Here is a 22,745-nt window from a genome sequence, read left to right as displayed (position 1 = left end):
TAGTCTTGGCTTAATTTTCTCAGCTTTCCACACTGAATAAGGAAAAACAGTTCCAGTCTGAAGAAAATTTGCTCCAGCATTTTAAATTTTTGAACACTTTCGTGTGAAATAATCTAGCATGAACATTAGAACATTTTTCATTCATTTTTTTCAGAGTGCCACAAAGTTTAGGCAGCTAGAACACTTTGTACCTGTTTGACCTCTTGAACATCAAGGAATCAGGCAAATTAAATGTAAAAAACTAGTTAATTTCATATTAAGTTTGAGAAATCAACTATGGGATTTCAGGATATGAAAAATGCTAATGTTTCTAATGCAGGGTTAATTTGGCCACATCACACATATGACGCATTTTCCACTGACTTTTTCTCTAATAAATGTAAACCTTAAATTTATGGTGAAATTCACCATTGATATGACATGCCTTCCCTCGGCCCTCCACACTTAAGCCCTCTCGCCGAGTTGTAGACAAAGTTTTCATACACTCTTGCAAGTAGAACAGTGTATAAGTGCATGGTCTTGTCATGGAAGTTATTGTGAGCTTTACTGTTGATATCAATGGGTGCAGGATCAAGCCCTAAGAGTGCTTGGGGTATGTACCAAGGATAGTGCCATAGAATTTGTGATTACGTGGACTGAGAGGCCCAGAAGTCATCACTATTCCAGCCAGTGAGCTAGATGAGCAGCTGTGTAGGGGCTGTGACACAGTCCTGTAGATTGCCTGTATTGTGGAGGCATTAATTTCATCCCTAGTAGAGATCCTGCTAAAAGCCCAATTACTCAGAATTTGCGTAGGGGTGTGTAAAGATGAATTTCACTAAATGTTATTAAGGACTCAGCACTAATGTCATCCTTCAGGGAAAAATTCCACTGAAGTCAATGGGAATTTGGCCTGAATGAGAATATACAACTATACTATATACAGAATATGTAACATGGCTGAACTACTATTGCATTAAACCACCACTCTTTCCTGGAGTTTGGATAGTCCTGAAGACTAGTGGGAGTATAGTTAGGCCAAAGCTGAGTGCTTATGAAAATCTCACCCTTATGCCACACCATATCATCATGTATTGGGAGTCTCTCTCATTCTCTCTGAGGCAGGGACAGTGTTAATTTAAAAAATAAGAAAGAGAAGTTATTAAGATAAGTAAATATCCTCCAGATCACCCTGGGATCAGATCTGAGATTGGTACTCTTACAGAAATGGTAGGTACATTGCACCATACTTATTCAGGTCAAAAATGGTTTTGCATGTACTGCAAACTGTCTGTAGTTTAAGGGTTTTGTTTATATTAAAAATGAACGTGCTTTGGTTCAAAGAAGAATTAATTCCTACGTCTTGTGATATACTGGACATCAACCTAGATTATCCCTTCTGGCCTTATAATCTATGAAATGTATGAATCTTTCTCTCTGCACGTGTAACACCGATTGATTTACAAAAAATAAATCTGTAGTTAGAATTCTTAACGTCTGAACTTCAGTACAGGACAACTGCCAAGATACTGTAGGTCCATTTTTAGGTCTAGTAATGTAGTTACTTTACAAAATGTATTAATTTATGCATTATATTGTATGAGTACATTTTAGAAGAACCTTGGAAATGACAAGCCAGTGTTCTGTGTTTTAACCCACTCAACGCCCTACTCTGTAATTCATTATTTATTGTCTTTAGCGCTATAATCTGGCAATATTGTGAATTTAGTATCTCACAGCAAATGGGGGATGTGCTTTGCTTCTCTGGCTATGTGATGCCTATCTGAGAAAAATATCTTCTAACATCTATAAAGGTTTTGATAAATAGGATGTGCTGCAGGATTTTTTTGATGAAGAAAATCAAGTGAATTAAAATCATTTGGATAATGTTATAGATAATTTACAATAGAAAATGTGATAAACACACACACAAAAAGATTTAGGGTACAGAGTCTGGCAATTTCTTTAAAATTTCAAACAAGTCCAGACAACAAATGGATGGTACTGTTAGGAAAAAACTGGAAGGCAAAATATAACCCCCATGCCACCTGAACAATGCCCCTGCTTATCTCAGACTATATTTTAGATCAACTTCCAAAGTACTTTTCTAAATCATAAGACTCTCTTGAGCTCTATTTCCTAAAGACAAACTGGTCTGTAAAGATACATGAGTCAAGCAGAAGATTAATTCCTGTTGCATAAAGTTGTTTTTGGCACAAAAGTCAATATTTAGAAGACAGAAAGCAGTTGTAGTATGCAAGTTAGCAGAGTGCATAAATCTTTGCAGCTGGTTATAGCAAGATTATGGTACTATCCATAGGTAATATGATGGAAACATTGCCTTAGCAGAGCCTTTCTAATCGTGGTCATCCATTTAACAGTGTGAGCCAAGTTAACGAGGTCATACTGAATCACTTCTTGTCACTTTCCTTTTGGATGCAATCAGATCAAATATAAAACAGTAATATATTAAAAGAGGTCACAAAACACAGTAGTTCTGTAAATAGTGGGCTGTCTATATAACGCTGTGAGCCAGATTTTGCCTTAGATTAAGCATTGGGATACACTGGCCCTGAAAAGCAGAGTAAAACCCCAGAACCTTGGAAAACTATGTTGGTAAAATAACCTTGCTCAGTCTGGCTATCTCACAAAATTCCGGTTAGGTTCTAAGGCTCACCAAGCCACAAAGTCTGCTTGGGGAGGAAGTACAATTATTTATTTAATTCTGCAGATTCAAGTTACATTGTTCTTTTCTCCTATTTGCTTTGGCTAGACTTCTTGGCAACATTTGAAATGGTAGCATCAAGGGCATCCAAAGGGTTGAGGTGAGACCGCACCGTCAAAAATTCCAGCCAACTTTAACGCTGCTAGAGCAGTGGCTCGCAGAAGGGCTTCTTCCCCAGAGCTAGCAACAGGTGGCCCTGCCCCTGGAAGAACACTTTGTTTCCATTTCTGTTTTTCCAGCCCATCTCTCAAACCACACCACCTTGCAACCCAACTAATGGGACAGCTGATAATACCCATTACTGTATTATCAGCTATGCTTTCTTTTGACACAGGTTGGGCCTGATCTAAAGTCCAAGCCAACTGGCGTTTTTCCATTGATTTCAATGGACATTGGATCAGCAATGTTGGGGGACTGATGGAAACAGCTTTCGTTTGATCTGAGTCCTATTGACAACATTAAGTCAACAGCAGAGGCTATTCTTTAAGGCCCTCTCTTTGTGCTGTGATGTGCCTTTGGGATCAATGTTAACATCAATAACTCCTCTTCCCTTTTTCAAAAAGTCACTGCAGAGAGACAGCACAGTTCATGTTTAAGTGGCTGGACTAGGAGTCAGGAAACTTGGGTACTATTCTTGGCTCCACCACTGGCAGGCTGTGTGACCTTGGACAAGCCACTTTGCCGCTCTGTGCCTCAGTTTCCCCATCTGTAAAATGAGGACAAAGATCGTTACCTTCCTTTGTAAAGTACCTTGAAATCTTACATATGAGCTAAGTATTAGTATTCAGGATCATAGAGATCACCCTTTCCCCCATTCATAATCCGCCTTTTTCCGTTGTTGAAACAAGTTATATATACCAGTGATGTCAGATATCATTCTGGTAGTGCATTATCCTAAGGGCAGATTAGGTTTGACATGCAAAGTTACACCAGTTCCACTTCTTCCTGGACAACTATTTAAAAAAAAACTCACCCAAAAACATTTACTTGGCACCACTCAAATGAGTGAAGTTATTACATGCCTAAGTATACGCACAATTGGGCCTGTAATTCTTATTTCAATCAGTATTGCTGGTGTCAAGATACCACCTTTATTCTGACATTCAGAGTCATCATGCTTGACAAAATTAGGTACATGGTTTTAGGCAAAGATGTTAGAAATTGTACATTTACTAGATGCAGATAACTGGTCAAGCCTACTTGGCAATAGGAAACAAAATGAAAAGATATATGTACGTTTCATAAATTTATCAGTATGAATTTACCTTGCTTAATAAATTCTACCATCATGATAACATGTTTTAGGTCTAGACCAGAAAAAGCTAACAAATAGGAATTTCTTGAAATAGGAGGAGAAAAGAGGTCTACTTGAAATAAACAAAAAAGTGAACATTCAATTTTCTTGGCAAGATTTGCTTATATTGTTCATCAAATAAATGTACATTATGTCTTGCGCTGTTACTCAGCTGTGATCTTGTAATGTGTTCTCTGCATCCTGTCAGACATATGATCCTTTGTCCCATAATAGACCCAACTATCTCACAACCAGCTGAGCTTAGGGTCATTCCTGGGTCATGCTGGTTAAAGATGGCTGTCAATTCACTGCCTGATTCTCAAATGCACTTTAAATCACCTTCATCTTACTTATGCTGATGCTTTCCAGTGATCGGTATAGACGTAGTTACAACATCCAAATGCAGTCCAGGGAAATGATTTGTAGAACTACTGAAAACTTATCCTCATATATGTTTGTGTAAAGTCCAATGCAGCCAGCATTCGTTTAAAATACAAATTGCTATATTATATAAAACAGGAGCTATTTTAAATACTTTTCCCATAAAGTATTATGGCTCTCATATGTCTTGGAAATATAGAAGATTTTAAAATTTTGCAACTATCCTTTCAAAGTGGAAAGGTAATTATTATTCAGTCAAAAATATGCAGCAAAAAGAGTAATTCTATGCGAAGACATTTTAACTTGGGTAATGTATCACCTGGTGTTTTTATTGTGATAAATACCTCTTTCAGATCCATGGGCCTATACAACTTCTTAATGTTTGTCACAAGTCTCTGTGGTATAAAGGAAAGACAGGCTTTAATTGTAAATTTACATGTGCTTTATTGCCAGTGCAGTGGCATGAACACATTTAACAGGATTGTCATTCCAGTTAATTACACTGATTTTGGCATGTACCTATCACATATAAAATTGATAGTGTCTTCAGACCAGTTGGAGCATTACAATATATTACATCTTTCTGTCTAAGATTAAGAATATTAGGGAGGTGGAGACTAGCAGAAGACAAGAGTGGCTGCATAATGAGTGAACACTGTTTTTAAACAGCAAAATCTTCTTTTAACAAACAGATCACTCAAAAACAATGAATTACCTGCATTTTTACTTTGTGCTCTCCAGCCCCACCCCCAGGCAAAGACAACAATCTTCATTAGGCCGACCAATCATCAAAACAGTCTTGGACTTTTTAAAAAGCCTGGCCTAGTTCACTGCATGCAAACCTAGGCACCCAAGCAGACGGTAGCACTTACTGGCAATGCTGAGGAAGAGGAGAGGAGAAAGAAAATTGGCAACCATTGGAAGAATCCTTTCTGACAAGGTAAACTACCAGCCTCTATGACTCCCCTAGAGCAGAAGTCTGAGTCTGTGAATTCTACAGTGAATGATAAGGGGGAAATGAATGAGATGAAACAAATAGCAAGCCAGTGTGACGGGAAGTGAAATGCACACTCTAGCCTTGTCCTAATGGCTATCAGTTCTCAGAACCAATGTCCAGTTAAAAACTATACCATTCTGGAAAGGTAGGTAGAAGTACTAGAAAATGAAGTGTCCTGCTCCCAATATGAATATTCTGGGCATTCCAACAGGGAAGTGGAAGGAAGCATGCACATCTTCCTTGATTCATAACCACAACATACAATTCTTGTGTTGTTTTGTTCAGGGTTTAAAAAAAAATCCTATGCACTTGTGTCCAAAACAAAAAAATCCTCCATTTTCTATCAACCTCATCAAGTGATAAAAGGTATCTTTTAAAGAAAATCAATCTTTAGCCACACAGGGTTACAGACAAACCACATGTGCATAAGACAATGTTTCAAAGGATTCAAGCTAATAATAGACAAAATAGGAAAGCATTGTTACATTACACCTGAGAAGGCTAGTAGGGTGCATCTAAAAAGGAATTGTAAACAAGACTAAGGAAAATAAATTGTTGCAAAAGGCCCTAGTGATGCCCCATTTGGAATACTATTTCCTGGTTTGAGCACTTTGCCTTCCCAGCAATTTCAAATTCTAGATAAGTTCCAGAGAAGGCATCCTAAACTGATCAAAAGCAATGGATAGTCTTAGCTATGATGATAGTCTGGAGAACTTAAGCTGATAAGGGTTGGAGAAGAGGACACTATTGGTGAATCTTATCACAGTGAACAAGTGCCTAAGGGTATGTCTACACTGTCATTAAAAACCCACAACAGGCCTATGGCAGCTGACTCAGGTTCACAACATGGCTCAGGCTAAGAGGCTGTTGAATTGCGGTGTAGACATTCAGGCTCAGGCTAAAGCCCAGGCTCTAGGACCCTGCAAGTTGCTCATGCTGCACCCAGAGCTCATGCTGCAATCCCAAGTCCAAACATCTACACTGCAGTTACACAGCCCCTTAGCCTGAGCTCCAGGAGCCCAAGTCAGCAGGCACAGGCCAGTTGTGGGTTTTTAACTGTGGTGTAGACATACCCTAAAAGATTATCTCAGAGTTGGCTGAGGATTTATTCATACTGAGAGGCAGCTGGAGAACATGTGGACACGCCAATATATGTAAAAAAAGAAACGTGTAGGTTATATATAAGGAGAGCCTCTTTATTTCCTTTCCCCTACGAAGGCAATCATAACATTTGCCATTCTTGGCCTTGGAGGTATGGGCAGAATTCATCTAGCTATGAGTCAAGAAAAGGTAATGTTTCCAACAGCAGCAGTATTTCAGAGTACCAAAAAGGATTCAGTGACTAATTATGGTTATTCTTATTCATATGCCCAGTTAAATTGATCATATTGCCAGGGTAGGCTGGGGGAGTTTGCCTTCCTTTGGACACTGAGCAGCCATTGGGATCAAATGGCCATTGGTAGACCTCGTTCCTTTCTCCCTTTTTCTGTCTGAGCTCAGATTGTGTCTGTCTCTTAAATAAATAACTGTGCACCAACTTCTGCAGTCCTTTCTCTGGCAGTTTTCTCACTGAAATCAACCGGTCTTCTGACTGAATAAGATTGGCAGGATTTGACCTTTAGTGATTAAAGGAAGTTTTTTCTTTGAAAGTTACTGGAGAACTTTATATCAGATATTAGAAAGTATGGGGAGCTTGGGAGAAAACTTTTGACCATGATAATAATAATCCTCTTTCTTACAAACTCCTTGCTATGATAAGTGTACAATAAAGTCTGGATTACTTAATGTGCTTCTAATCACAGTTTACTTTTATTCATTTTGCTTGTGTCATCTGGTCTAATTTTTGGAGGGTTGATATTTATCCCTCTCTCTGGAGAATACATAGAAACAAAAATAGATGTATATTTTAAAGTCTATAGAGGGCAGAGTTTGAGTCTGTTGGTTTTGGCATTGCTCCTTCAAAAGGGATATTGGAAAGTGTAAAAAGGGCCTGCCTTAAGTATTAAAAACAAGAACATATATATGACGTTCTCATAATCATAAGAAGAACTGATATATACACTGCACACTTAAATTGGAAGTTTCATACATTTTACCATTTAAGGTGATCTTCAAAGGTGTTTAAATTGGGGGGGTCTTGAGCATTTTATTTAGTTCTGTAAAGTGATAGCATATGAATTAACAGCATCCTTATCTAATTGGCATTAAATATATAACATGAATATACTCAGACACAATATACAGTATGTCTGAGATCTCCCATTAATCTATTGATGATTTTTCAGTCTGTCTGAGGAAAGGAGGACTTAATGAAATAAGAGACTACAGGTGAAAAGTGAGCAAAGCCTTCACCCATTCTGACTTGCAAAGCCCACAAAGGAGCACTGATTACACCCACAAGCACATGCAAACATTTGTTTTGTTCCTAGATGGAATGGCTTTAGACCTGATCCTGCTCCCATTGAAGTCCCCGTCAGATATGCAGATATCCTCAAGGCAAAAAAAATCTAGGAACAGGCTGAAATGTTTGGACATGCTTGTGTATTCACTGAGATGTTTACTGTACACCCTGCAAACCAGAATACCAACAAGAAAGCAAAAGAACATCTGCTTTTGGACTGATCGTTGCAAGCCAGCTTTCCACAGCTTCATTAACAACTTTTTTTTTTAACTGAAAATTGTCATTTAAAATATTGTTCAAAGCTTTTCATTTTGTCATTCATCAGATTAAATCTGCTTTGTTGCAACCAAAACATTCTATTATGCACTTTAGCCAAAGATCATTTTGTCTTTCAGTTAGGACTCATCTTTTAATACAACAGCAGAGGACTATAGAGTCAGTGCTTAAAATCAATATAACTATAAATTACATGTAAAAGGAAACATTGGCTTGAAACAGCAGATTTATTAGCAAAGTAGGTAGCTTCATATTGCTAGAGTACATTAGTTTTATAAAGTAAGAGAGAAAGAGACAGAAAGAGAGATCAATTATACCGTGGGTTCACTGTTGCTTTTAATGCTGCATTTATAGTAACTACTTCTCACCTATTATTTTAACTTCTTGTAAAATGTCACACTGAAAAATAGATAGTCACTACTGAGTCCAGGCCTGTAGTTCTTTCTTATACAAAACTCCTGCTGCCTGCAATGAGTAAGGACTGCAAGATGGATCCCTATTATAGATTATAATTATAACCTGGTTAAGACTGGTTATTATGGGGCCTACTCCTATTGCTGTTGCAATGAAAAGGATCATAGACTAAGACTGCAGCTAAGATTAGCCTGAATAATGTGCTCAGATACAGAAGTGGTTGTTGCAGGTAAATGAGACACCCTGGGGGCAATACATGTAGTTTTGTAATTTATTAGCTGAATATTGTGTGTGTGTAATTTGTTTTTTTTATTTCAGTCAGTGCTGTAAGAGCAGGCAACAATTCTGGAAATGGAGATCAACACAAAAAGGAGCAAGGAATCTCCATATGTAGGTCTGCAGTGCGATGAATAATGCAATACCTAAGACCTTGTCTATACTAGAAAGTTAGTTACTAGAAAGCACCCCTTTAACTAAAATTGATTTTAAATCTAAACAAGTTCAGTCCCTTCATGTAGATGCATTTAAATTGATTTAAATCTTGCTAATATCAATTTAGCCGCAGATCAAAAGGTTTAGATGCAATTACATCTCTGTATTGTGCCTACAACCACGGTAGATCACACTCAGATTTGAGCCTACGGTTGCAAAACTGGCCAGCTTCCCATTGCCAGTGGGAGTTGGCCTGCCTATGGACTACAGGACTGCAAATCAGAGAATTATGACTAAGGGCAAATTCCTTTCTTTAAATTGCATCTTTAAACCTTTGTCTTGCCATTAACTTGACTCTCTCTGTAAAGCATCTTGTGATACTACTCATGAAGGAAGGTATATATAAACAATGCAACTGTAATGTACCTTCTACTGAGTCCTATATTTATTTAGCAAATATCTGACAGTTAGATACCAAAATATACAAAACAGAAGCTATTTTTTTAAGTCTATTGGAATCTATAACAGAATCACTTCTCTTTGACTACACAGGAGTATTTTGAGAATGACCATACATTTTTGAGAATGACCATACATTATTAGTATAGCCACATTTTGTAGACATTTAGGATTTAATCCTGCTTCCACTGAAGTCAGTAGCAAGACGCCAATGGGAGCAGGATTAGGCCCTTAAAGGCTAATGTTCCATTGCTTGAAGTGATGTCCCTCCAAGATAAGATTACTGTATAATGAAATACATGTGCACACTTTATGACACGCATCTCAGACAGGATCACTTTTGGGTTCTAGTTACAATGAGTTTTTACCCCATTTCTATGACCAGGATGAGGAACTCAACACTGCCTTAACCCATGTATTTTATTTTACAATGGATCTGTCCCCAGATACATGGATGAACCCTGGGTTTTTTGACATTCCAGGTCAAATCTGCTGGGATTTGTTCTCAAGATGGACCATTGTCAAGATGGACCAATAGGGCTGAAGAAAATAATTTCCCACCATTTTTGCTTGTGCCTGAAAAAGTATTTTACAACTATGCTGAGAAACTAATCCTAGACTATGGCTGGATCTTATTCCTATTAAAAATAAATAAGCCTGATATTTCAAGTTGCAGTGGGGGAGGTATAGGTTGGATATTAGGAAAAACTTTTTCACTAGGAGGGTGGTGAAACACTGGAATGCGTTACCTAGGGAGGTGGTAGAATCTCCTTCCTTGGAAGTTTTTAAGGTCAGGCTTGACAAAGCCCTAGCTGGGATGATTTGATTGGGGATTGGTCCTGCTTTGAGCAGGGGGTTGGACTAGATGACCTCCTGAGGTCCCTTCCAACCCTGATATTCTATGATTCTATGATTCTAAGGTCAGGATTCCATTGTAGGAAAAGCTTTGGCTCATTCATATTTCTGACTTGCAGTGAAAGCCAGGTATGAATTCCCTCCCCAGTCTTATAAATTATCCCCTTCCTGAAGCCGCAACCAGATTCCTTTTCATCAGAAAATCTTTTGAGCCAAGCACCTTATTAATTCTCTGAGAATCTTTCCTGATGTATTCTATTTATTTAACGTGATTTTTCCAGAAGTATTTTTTCAGAATTTACACAAATGTAGTTTGCAACTTGATGCCTGTGGGTGTCCAGGAGGAGGTAACCCCCACCCTCCATCCTTTCCTCCAGTTTAAGAAGAACCTGGTTTTCTTGTGTTTTCTCTGCTCTTTATTCCATGTCACCAGAGCTGAATGACTGTTGAAGATGAGAGAAGATGATCAGTCCGAAGAGGGAAGCTTCTTTCTTTGGTATTAGCTGGAAGAGGGATGATGAAAAACATATGTGCTATGAAAAAGTCCAGTCCAATTTTCTGTTTACTAAGCTCGCTGTAAATGTCAACATCTGTCACCAAGTAACCCCAAAAGGTCCGCCCCTTTGTAGGACCCTGATGGCATGTCCAATCCCTCTTCTCCAGTGTACATTGTTGACTTCAGCAGCGTTGACAGAGAGAAAAGGAGGGTTATCCGGTTTGGGGTGATTGGTTTATTAATAGACAAAGGAGATCAGAAGTGATCACTTTGGATACTCCATTAATCTGCCTGGGCTTTGTAGCTATCATTTTGGAGAAAGCAGAGGTTCTGGGTGAAAAGCAATCATGCACCAATCATGAAGCCACCAATGGACGCTGATGTGAACCCTGTTTCCCCCTATCCCCCATATGGCCCTAATCACCATAGTATCTGAGTAGTATCATCCATAAAGCATGGCTTGTCCTTAATTCTATCCCCTCTTGAGCTTCGATCATTAAACTTCAGATACCAGGGTCTGATCCTGCTCACACCAAAGTTCATAGCGAAACTCCCATGATTAATGTAAATAGCAGGATCGGGGCCCTAGCTTCAGCTCGCTCTTGACTATGGACCTGCATTTTAAAATAACTCCCCTACCTCCTCCCCACCCCCCAATTTGATCAATTGGCACAGAGCCTTGGGGAAAACAGCTGCTTAGAAAGGACCTCTAAATGTCATCACACAGTGGCCTACAAAGATATAAAGAAAAAACGAGGACTACAATACACTTAACCTCTCTGCATTAGGTGGGTCTTTCTAGCTCCTTTCGGCTTCTGCTCTGAAGACTGAAATGATGAACCACTTAGAAGATGCTTCCTCATTCGTTTTGTTTTGAAATGGTGGCTTCTGAGACTGTGTGGCTGAGCACTTTCCTCCACCACTGTGGGCCAAGGCCTGTAGTCTTCACTCGGGCAGAAATCCCATTGGGTCCCTGAGTCAGGGCAGCAGGATTCGGCCCTATGAAATCAATGCAACGTGTGTCTGCAGTAGGAGTCCACTCTAGGAGTGACTATAAAGCTAGATTTCAGAGTAGCAGCTGTGTTAGTCTGTATTCCCAAAAAGAAAAGGAGTACTTGTGGCACCTTAGAGACTAACCAATTTATTTGAGATTAAGCTTTCGTGAGTGACAGCTCACTTCATCGGAAGTGAGCTGTCGCTCACGAAAGCTTATGCTCAAATAAATATGTTAGTCTCTAAGGTGCCACAAGTACTCCTTTTCTTTTTATAAAGCTAGACTGTCAAAAGTTTCCCACAGGCAAGAACACCTTCAGGCAATGATCGAGCAGCTCACTGCAGAGGGGGGTCTGTGTTTTCTCAAGACTTTGCGTAGTAACAGCTGGAGTCCGAGGGCTCCGAATCTGCTCCCACTGAATGTAATCGAAATTTTCCATTAGCTTTAATGGGCGCAGGATCGGGCCCTTGCTGCATACCCGCTCCAGTCATCTTTTACTGCGGACGCCACCCTGCATATCTTGCTCGGCTGCTGCTCGTTTTCACTTTTTTTCCGTGCAGAATCCTTGTAGAATCTGAGAATATCGGCCGGGTAATATTTACATTAAACAATGAGCACTTCCGTAAACCAATCTGAAAGTTTACATAGGTGTGCAAAGGTTTACAACCATTCTAGGTTTGTGAAGTTTTATAACACTTAGAGCAAAAAAAAGGGGGGAGGGGGAACTGTAAGCAAATAAACTTGAAAGAAAAAACTTGAAAGAAAACCAGCTTAGTGTATGGTATTAAAAACTTTTCGCTACCTTCATGGTTTTTGATGTTTGTAAAGGCGTGTTCTTGGCTGGAATTCTCACAACAAAAAATAACAGTCGGGGTATATACAAGAGTAACTTGTAATAAAACAATTTAAATCTATGATTAAAAATAGATTTAAAACATGCCTTCATCTGAATAATATTTTTAAATAACAACATATATTGTATGAATAGTTGGAACTCAAAGGCTACACTACCTTTATTGATGTGTACATATTTAAACATTGGATGGAATTACACTTTAAAAACACGCCTTAACATAGTACTTTACCTTTTATGAAACATCTGGAGTTAACACGCCATTCGGTCCCAGTTAAAGTAAAAGGTGAAAATCTCATTGACTACAATGGCTGCAGCCCAGCGCCTGAGAGCATTAAGTCAGCTAGTTATTATTGTGATTACTGTACAAAACGAAATTTCGTTATACGTGTCATTTTGTACGATCAAATTAAAGCCAGCTGTACGTTCCAATGAGCTTTTTAAAATATGCTCACAAAGTATTCCTTCAAAGCAGGGTGTGGTTTTTTTTAACTTTTATTCATTTTTTTAAAAACCCGTGATTAAGTTCTGCTTTTTGTTTGTGCAGGTTATTCGGAATAAATGGTCCAGGAAATGGAAGCCCAGGATTTGTTTTAATTTAAAATCTATGTGTGAAGAAAAGCATAGCTAGTTAAACTAATGGCAACACAGATTGCTAAATTTCAGAGTAGCAGCCGTGTTAGTCTGTATTCGCAAAAAGAAAAGGAGGACTTGTGGCACCTTAGAGACTAACCAATTTATTTGAGCATAAGCTTTCATGAGCTACAGCTCACTTCATCGGATGCATTCAGAAGTGAGCTGTAGCGCACCAAAGCTTATGCTCAAATTAGTTTGTTAGTCTCTAAGATGCCACAAGTCCTCCTTTTCTTTTTACAGATTGCTAAGGAAGCCCCAACAGTAAAGAAGGCGACGGAAGTTTTAAGACATACGTCTCGAGTTCTGATAACATAATGTGTTCAGATCTCCACCGGAATCGTGGTACAACTGTTGCACCCAAGGTTCCCATTGGACCACACTACCTATCATATGCATGCAAGCGGTAAAACAGAAAGCTATAGGGATTTCCTTCATGTCGTTTGTTTACCATCTGTCCGGGATGGTGTTTTTCTTGAATTTTGGCTAGGTAGTTTTATACAGTGTATTCATTTCATATTTTAAACTGAACTCCTGCGAAGAAACTGGTATGTCCTTGAATCTCGATTTTATTATGGTAAAGGTTGATTGCCAGCTGAACACTTCTAATAATCAATAATCCTGATTACCTTTCCAAAATTTAGATATGCACTTGCGAGGAAATCCAAAAGGGATCAAAGATAGTTTGTAAAATAATAATTGAAACACCATGTACAGTATGTGTAGTAAATGCTTAACTATGTTACCAACCTATAAAAATAGCGCAGATCCCTTATTCGGGCCAAATTCTGTTCATATTACTCATGCCCGTAATCCCTTTAAAGTTACGTGGCAAATAGGACTACTCACGTGATCAGAATAAACCGGTTTTGTCCCGAAATTCTTAAGCACAAAGAAGCACATCGATTTGGCTCTTTATTTTTAGTTTATTTTATTGAAAAGCTCCCTTGACTATAACAGGCGTTCTGCGCTTGAAAGAGGAGTAGCTCGCTATGGCCCGAAATATTTTATGACACATATGCCATAAAAGAGGAATCTAAACAGTGAAAACCAGCTAAGTAACATGCCGGGAAAGATATTGAATGTGTGCTTTTCAACGACAGACAGACAGACAGACAGACAGACAGAAAGAAAGAAAGAAAGAAAGAAAGAAAGAAAGAAAGAAAGAAAGGCTTAATATTATGATACATTATATTATTATTTATTCAATTATTATACATTAAATTATTGCTGTATTCGCTTCATTTATTTATCAATGTACTTAGGCTATGTCTAGCCAATTTCTAAATTAATACAATAGAGCTATTTTCGAAAAATATTATGAATACTTTTTTTTCTAAAACCAAAATCATGAAATTCTCTGATTAACATCTATCTATCTATCTATCTGTCTATCTATCTATCTATCTATCCTCCGCTGCCATAGCGTTAGCTCCTGAATAAGTATTACTTACGCTGTGCTTCTGTTTCGTCATATAAATATATTATTTATACACTGTATATCTCAAAAGAAACCAACATGTCAATTTCCCGAGTTTATGAGCGATAATTCCTGAGAACCAATATGCTCATGGAAACGCTTTCAAGACTACATCCAAAACGTGAGCTGCCATTAGAAAAGGACTAATAAATTCCAATTAAGTATGCATTTATGCAGTGATTACGTGAACTTTGACCTCTGAAAAGTTGCTGCAATTAGCCGCAACGTCCACCACTTTCGTCCTAGATCTATGTTTTTTTTAACTCTTTTTTATTATTATTATTATTATTTTGTAAATGGTGGACCAGAAGAGAATAAAAACACACGGTTTAGACAAATTAATGTCTAAATTAGTTCTGAAAATTCCTCCCGCACGCTTCCCTGTAGATAGCTCTAGATAGATATTAAGATCCCGATTCTATTATTGAAACACAAATGTTCTCCCATTCAATCTTATGCAGTGCTTTCCCTGAAAGATAGTCTCTGAAAGACCTTTTTAAAATTCATTATATCTTTTAAAGGGTTTATTTTAGGAATCTATGTCAATCTATTTTAATAGCTACAGTATTTGTGGTTTTACCAACATTACGGAGAGGGCGAAACAGAAAGGTGGCGGCGGGGGGAGCAAATTCTCCGCAAAAGAGAAGAAAATGTTTTAAGTTTTTAATAAACATCGCTTAGCAAAAGAATAATCGGAAATTTGCCGCTGTCGTAGAGAGAGGCTGAATCGGTAATTGTTGCCCTTACCAGAGCCCTGAGATAAACCACTGGGACTCATTCTAAAGTGACCCATCACTGAATGCATTTCTGCTTGAACTTTCGGTGAACCTGAGATTAAACAGGGGTGAGCAGCTAAGCAGTTTGTTGTTAGCTGCCTTTTCAACAACCCTTTCAGACTGAGTAAATATTGATCTGTTTCAATCTGATAGCCCCAGAGGAAAACACCGAAGCATCTCAACAGCCTCCAAAAGTAAACTTTAAAGGTGAACGCCAGTATTATAGAAAGATGCTAAACTTCGTTTGACATTTGGATGCTTAAAAAAAAAAAGACTATAGTAAAAACAAACGAATTGTAAGAGATTTAAAAGAAAATGAACCTCCTTGTCAGGTTAAATCATGCTTTTATTGTTACCATGATTTTATGTCGTCCTCTTTACTTTCAGTTACAAATATCAGGAGTCGGAAGTCTACAGATTTTCATTCCATTTTTCTTTATTAACGATTTGTTGTAGCGAAGCCCAGGACAAGACTTTGAAGCCCGACCTGTTAGGTCCCTTTGATGCAATCTATTTGGGCTGCAAAAAGATACCCAGGTTTTCGTTGAGGAAAGGTGAAGCGTTCTTTGGAAATGACGCGCCTGCCTGCAGATTTCGGCAGTGACAAGCAGGGACTGCTACATTTAGTATAGTGCGTGCTATCTTTCTGTTCCATTAAGCCATCGCCGGGGAGCCAGGTTGCAGAACCAAATTCCAACGTGTTTGGATACAGTTTTCGATATTGAAATCACCTCATTGGCATGCAAATGGCACTTTAACACATTAAAGGATCGGGAAGAGAGCCATCTGTTTTACTTTGTGGCCTTACACTAATAAACAAAAGGTAAAGTATAAACCAGGCGGGGGGATGGAAGAAATATCTCCCCCTGCTTTGAAGTTCTGCTACGTTCACAGCGCCCTTTGGAGACAGCCCTGTGCTAGTCCAGATCTCTGTCCTCTTGATATGGCCGACGCGCGTGCAAATCAAGGCTTGTCTTTTTTGACACTGAAGTGAAGAAATTGTCGTTGACGCTCTATAGAGCCTCCAAGCAGAGTCAGCCGCTTTATGGGCAGCCCAGCCTTTGTAAAACTCGCCTGCAGATGTGCAGGGGAGAAATAAAATCTTACTTGTTTGTTTGGGCTGAAATTCAAAAGCTAGCATCAATTTTATACCTCACATGTCTAGCTGAACATGTCTGTACTCAGCCCTGAAATAGTCAATAAAAAGAGGGAGGGGGAAGGGGGAGCTTTCTTTTAGTCTGCAAACTGTATTAACTTGAATCGAAGTATTTCAGGATTTCCTAAAATTTGCCTGAAAGAACTTGTTTTATGCACAGTGGAAGCATCCAATCGGTGTAGATTATTGGGCTTTTTGGCACGAACAAGTTGTGTGTATCACCTGGAGGTGAAATTCTCTTTGAAATAAGGTGCAAATGTATAGCATTAGAGTTCCGTCTCCATGAAGAAGAAGCACCCAAGTGTCGGGTTGTTAACGTCTTAAAGATGTCACTGGCAATGTAAAGAGGAGGGAGAATGGAGCTGCATTTCTTGGGTCAGCTTTATACTAGCGATAATGAAATGTGACTCTCTTAACTATTGGCCTACGATGTGAAGAAAGACTGGCTGAAGACAGTTTCTGCTTTTGAAGAGTGCTCTGTTTATAGATATGTCAACGTTCAGTTGGAGGTGAAAAGGTTAGCACTTGAACCAGGAAGTGCTAGGATTTGTGTTTCAAAAGATAGATCTAGTTCATAAATTCCCTCGTGCTGCAGCAGAGAGGGGAGTTTTCTTATACTATCTGAAGATAGTATTGGTGAAACATGAAAAAGGACTCTGGCTTGTGCGATGTGGCACGGTTGAAAGGAGCTACAGAGTTCTGACCTCAGCACAGTAATGATTAGGAGAAATTACTTTTTATTAAGTAGCATATCAAAGGCCACATCAGTGAAAATGAAGAAACTGAAATGTTGAGCTAAGTATGATTAACAACGGCACAAAAAAAAGTACCCAAACCAAGTATACCTGAAACGGGAATATATTTATTACAGACATTTTAGGACCCGTAAATTCTGCTCTGGATTCATCACTTACAGAATCTCAGAACCTTTAATGATTGTACAGAAAATCAGGAAGATGGTTTGCTCACAAATAATGACAACTGATAAAACTCAGTGTACCTTAAGTACGTCAAAGCACTGTGCATCATGCAAAGTTCCATACACGAATCACATAAAATATACATTCAGTTGGCCATTCATCACATTGACGATTTGGTTGAAAAGACATCAAGTCTAAGGAATGATTAATATGAAAATAGGAGTAGGTCAGGTCTTTTGGATAATATACCCTTAGGTCCCATATAATCCAGCACAGATGGGGGGAAGTGGGGTGGGAGCACACCAAGCAAAGTTTACAAAACCTAGTGCAATTGAAGCTTTTTCCTTCCAGTTCATTAAAAGAAATGGTGCCTATTATTTGAGGTATCTGATGGCATTAACAAATTTAGCTGATATGATCATCAGTTGTAACAATATAAAACGGATTCCACCTTTGAGACTGCACCTACCCTATTTAATCTGATTATCTAAACATCATTTCTAGAAAATCTGTAAAAAGATAAATCTCTTGGACAAAGTATTTACAACCAGCAAACTCATACACACGAAAAAGAATACATTAAATTAAAGGATGAAAGTTCTATAATTTGTGTAAACACTTTCAATAGTGCATCTCTTCATGAGGTTATGTACTCCATATATCTTGTCTTTATGTAAGGAAAAATATAGAAATGTCCTTGCAATTTTATTCTGCTGAGAACTACTGAGACCTCTTTTAACTGTGCCAACAAATCTTCTGTAGCAAATAGCAGGAATTTAAAAAAATATGAATTTTGAATAAGTGATCATCAGAAACCTGATTATGGAAACCACTTAATTGTTTAGTTCTGCATAGACTAAACAGCTGGGGAGCCTTCTAAAACCAAATTCTCTTGAAACAAGTTGATTGATGTAAAGATGACCTAAAGATTAAAATATACTTTAAATCAATAAAGCTTTGCTAAAGATGTGGCTTTAGAGTGGGAGTCGTATATCTAAAACAGTGGGGGCCAGAAATATTTCAATTTGAGGTAGTTAGAGTGTCTGAGGTAGATGAAGCTGGTGAAGGGGTACATGGGGATGAACTGGACTTTTCTGATGATTCCTCTGTTTTTTCTTCACTTCCTGTCGGGGTAGCAGGGGAAATGGGTAGCAACCCCTCTTTCTCTCTTTTCTTCTGCTTCATCCTACGGTTCTGGAACCAGATTTTCACCTGTGTTTCATTAAGTTGCAGTGAAGCAGCTATCTCCACCCTCCTGGCCCTTGTCAAGTACTTGTTGAAATGGAATTCTTTCTCCAGTTCTGTGAGCTGCTTAGTGGTAAAATTGGTTCTAACGGTGTTGGGCTGACCTACGTATCCGTACTCTCCAGCTTTCCCTGCAAAAGTATATGAAAAGTTCAATAAGTGATATATAGGTGACATAATCAATATGTGCACACAGGTAAAACGATATGGAACAAGAAGTTCTTAAAAAGAGGGACAGTGAGTGATGGAGTGTGAGGTGCTAACATAAAGGCGGCCACTAGTGTGTATCAAAGGAAATTTGATAAGTTGTTTACCAATTACAAGAAATATTACCACAGAAAAACCCAGCATGGAACTGCCATTATATCAGGTGGATGAACCTGTCCATACTCAGTGGTCTCAGCTCTCCTTACCCATAAACAACAAGGCACCTGTACACTCTAGGTCAGAAAGCAGAAGAGTTTGGTTTCGTTTTGTTTTATTAAAGAAAGTGGAAGAGGAAAGAAACAGCCCCCTGCTCTGAAATCACGACTAACCTGTTTTAGGCGGGTTTCTTTTAACTTTCATCCAGTCAAAGGTTTGTGCTGGAGGCGAGGTCTCTGCAGAAGGAGAGCGACAAGCTTCTTGGTGGCTGGCATGGAGAGGGGATAAGGAATTACTATAACTCGCTAGAGTCAGATTCTGCTGCTCTTGTCCGTATGAGGGGTGAATGTACTGAGCGGGACCCACCGTGCCCCCAGCATAACCTTGGTGGGGGTGGTGATGCTGGACCATGGAAGATGAGACAGTTCCAGAGTAAACGGCCGGGGTGCATGGGGTATACCCTCCACTTACATCTGCTTCCTGATTTAGTGCGTAGTGACTGTAACCCGCGGTGAAGTTCTGGGTGCCATATCCCGAGCTACAGCTAGAGTGCGAGTAGGACATGCCCAGGTTGTTGTGATGCTGGAAGGCACCGGTCTGGTGATGGTGATGGTGATGGTGATGGGGACTTATCTGGACCCCCCTGCCAACCATAAAGCGATCATCCCCGTTGCAGTTACTGGCAGTGACCGCACAGGACTGGAAAGTTGTAATCCCATGATCTGGGGGAGGATAGGCTCGGGAAGAGCATGCCCCGGACTCTCCGCTGAGGATGGGGTAATCGAGGAAGGAACTCATCCTCGCCGTGTCCATTTATCACCGAGTGACCGGGTCTTCGGAGTCCTGGGTGACCGTGCCAACTTTCTCACTTCCTCCATGGGGCCAGGAGAAAAATGATATGAATGTACAGTGAGAGGGGGACACGTGAGGACGGCAGCCAATGGCTGAGCCTCCTGCTAAAATTTCCCTGCTCCTGTTGGTGATGGATCACCGTTCCAGTGGCATTTAAATTCCGAGCGCTCCTCCATCAAGGTGACGCGGAGCTACCACCACCTCCTCTTCCCCCCCCTCCGCCCCCCCAGTCCTCCTCCCCCTTCCCCTTAGCCAGTTCATTGGGGCTTCAGAGCCGGGGCCAGAGAGACAGTGTGAGCCCAGGCGCTCAGCCTGCAGCAGCTGAGGCGGAGGCGCCTCTGGAGGGGGGTGGAGGGGGGGTGCTCCTGCGGCATGGATTACAGGGCTCGGAGACCCAGCTGGAGGAGCCCAGGTAAGACAGGCGCTCTCAGGCTTTCTGCTCGCAGAGCAGTTGGTGGCCGCTCCCTTCCCCGGAGCGCGCTTGGGAGGATTTGGGCCACCACCAGCACCGCTCCGGGGTGAATCTCCTTCACGGATGGCTCGAGAGTGCGGCACTCCCGCTGGTGCTGTCAGGACAGCCAGTCGCCCCTGCCCTCCGGCTGGCCGGTCCTTGTGCGGGGCCCAGCTGGACGGGCAAGCGGGCTGTGCAGAAGGGAGCCCCGCGCAGCGTTTCGGGGCTGGGGGCATGCGGGGGGGGGGGGGGGAGACCGCGCCTGGGTTTCCCCTTTCCGGGAGCCTCAGCAGAGCCCCGCTCTCGACCAGCCAAGAGTTAAAGGGGCTTGTCCATCCCCTTCCCCATCGCGCCGATGTTATTAGCATGGAAATGAGGCGCTTTTGTAATTTAACCCCATTGTGCTGCGGGCAGGCGGGCTCGCCCGGCTTCTGCCACCGAGCCCAGGCGTGGGGCGCCGAGCGGCCGGAGCGCCGCTGCCTCGGCCCCTATCTGGGGCTCTGCCCAGCTAACCAGAGGCTACGTGAGCTCAGTCGGTTTCGGGGCTGCGGGGGGGGGGGGGTGTAGGAAAATGAATGACGATTGCAAACGTGGGCCAGGCTGGAAGCTTTTCCAGGTTCTGCAATCCATCTGCTGGGGTCCCGCGGCGCCTGTGAACACACACACACACACACACACACACACAATGCATGAGATCTAGGGACAGTTCCTAACGAGAAACACACCCAAGCACCGGATGACATGCCCAGGGGTAAGGGGGAGGGGGAGAGAAAAGGAGGTGAAGGGCCACTGCAGTCCCTAACTCTAATTAATTCTCTTTGTCACTTGGTGGCTCTCTTTGTCACTGTATACTCCACCACAGAGTATACAGAGAGTAGAGGGGAGAGTAACCAGATAGCTGCTGCCAGAGGTGCCCCCCCCACACACACACACACACGCACACACCCTGTGTGATCTATCTCAGAGTTTACTAAAACTTTCTCTTGTTCCAGACAAGGAAAATAGGACCAACGGTTAGAACAGCATGGGTGATAGTTGGTATTTGGCATTTGATTTCACGTTCACCTTATCTGCTCAGACAGATACAGGCAGTTACAGAGCTGGTCAAACATGTGGAGCCATCCACGTAACTTCGCAAATAGTTTTATTCTTGTCTTTTTCAGCCTGGAGAACTGTGTGTGGATTTATGCAGATGCACTTCGACTTTGGCAGATTTTGCATTGTCACCATGCCCGACTGATTGTTATTTGTATTTTAAAATATAAAGGGCTATTTCCCCCTCGACTCGCCAGCCCCCTCCCTCCAGCCACCCACACATACTAAGTGCAACATCCTCTTCCAAGTGATAAGTTACCAAAAGTGTTCGAAGCTCCAGCTAGGCCACCCTTGTATCCATTTCACCTCCACAGCCGTCCTGACGCCACCGGAAAACGAATATAGGGTCCCCCGCCTAAATTTATCCATAAAAAGATTTGTCCTTCTATTTACATTTTACAAACATGCCTAGATAGCCGTTTGAAAACATTGGCTTTCTTAAAATCCGTGAGTGGGGCTGGGAGGAAGTCCAGCAAACATATATGGAAGGATGCTCACCCTTTTTGGCTGCAATATTGTCTTATTTAATTCTTGTCAATCAGTTGTGATAACTGCTGTACAAATCAGGTGCTAACACAGGCTGGCGTATCTGTTAACTATAAAAGAGATGGCTTTTTCCAGTTTTTTTTCTTCACTACTTTAACGATTAACAAAACTATTTATTATATCGTATATGTATAATTTATTTATAAACATCGTTGATGTTATATCATCATATTCAAAGAACAGAATTGTTTACTAAAAGAACAGTAAACTTCTCTCTATTTAAAATCAATCTATCTGCAAATCTATCTGCACATATAATTCCTCTCTATATATTTACCCGTAATTTTTGCCAAATAACAGCTCCTCTGTTACTCTCCTCTGCTTCCTTTAAATCGTTTCCCTTCGTTTCTGCACCATTGTTTTGAAGAAATCCGCGTCTTTTGTTACATTGTCTCTCTTCTAATGCCTCGAATGCTGCTGCCATTACAGAGCCACAGTGCAACATAAAGGGAAGGGGACACACCAGGGATAAATACCTCTTCATCCCCCCAACGAGAAAAGTTGCCATCAGACACGGTCGCAAATACACACACAAATTCAGAGCTCTGCTATTTTAACAGTCAAATCTTTCCGCTAGCCCCCACCCTGCCTCCTTTGTGGGTTCGATCCACCGTGGTTTGCAGAAAGTCGAGTTTGCATCTCCAGCAATTCAAGCCTTTGAAGCATTTCTGG

At 40.6% G+C, this 22,745-nt stretch overlaps 1 protein-coding gene across 1 annotated transcript; it reads right to left on the bottom strand.

The window, feature by feature from the left end:
* Window positions 1–17,465: 17,465 nt before the first annotated feature.
* Window positions 17,466–20,040, bottom strand: HOXA1 (homeobox A1). The gene is made up of 2 exons (XM_007053657.3): window positions 19,303–20,040; window positions 17,466–18,897 (listed from the first exon to the last, which is right to left on the bottom strand). Exons 1-2 carry the CDS (start codon window positions 19,940–19,942, stop codon window positions 18,542–18,544), a joined length of 996 nt encoding a protein of 331 aa, XP_007053719.1. The 5' UTR covers window positions 19,943–20,040; the 3' UTR covers window positions 17,466–18,541.
* Window positions 20,041–22,745: the final 2,705 nt, after the last annotated feature.

This window comes from Chelonia mydas, chromosome 2 (genome assembly GCF_015237465.2).
Source record: "Chelonia mydas isolate rCheMyd1 chromosome 2, rCheMyd1.pri.v2, whole genome shotgun sequence".
Lineage (NCBI taxonomy): Eukaryota > Metazoa > Chordata > Testudines > Cheloniidae > Chelonia > Chelonia mydas.
This window is presented reverse-complemented; position numbering and strand designations above follow the sequence as displayed.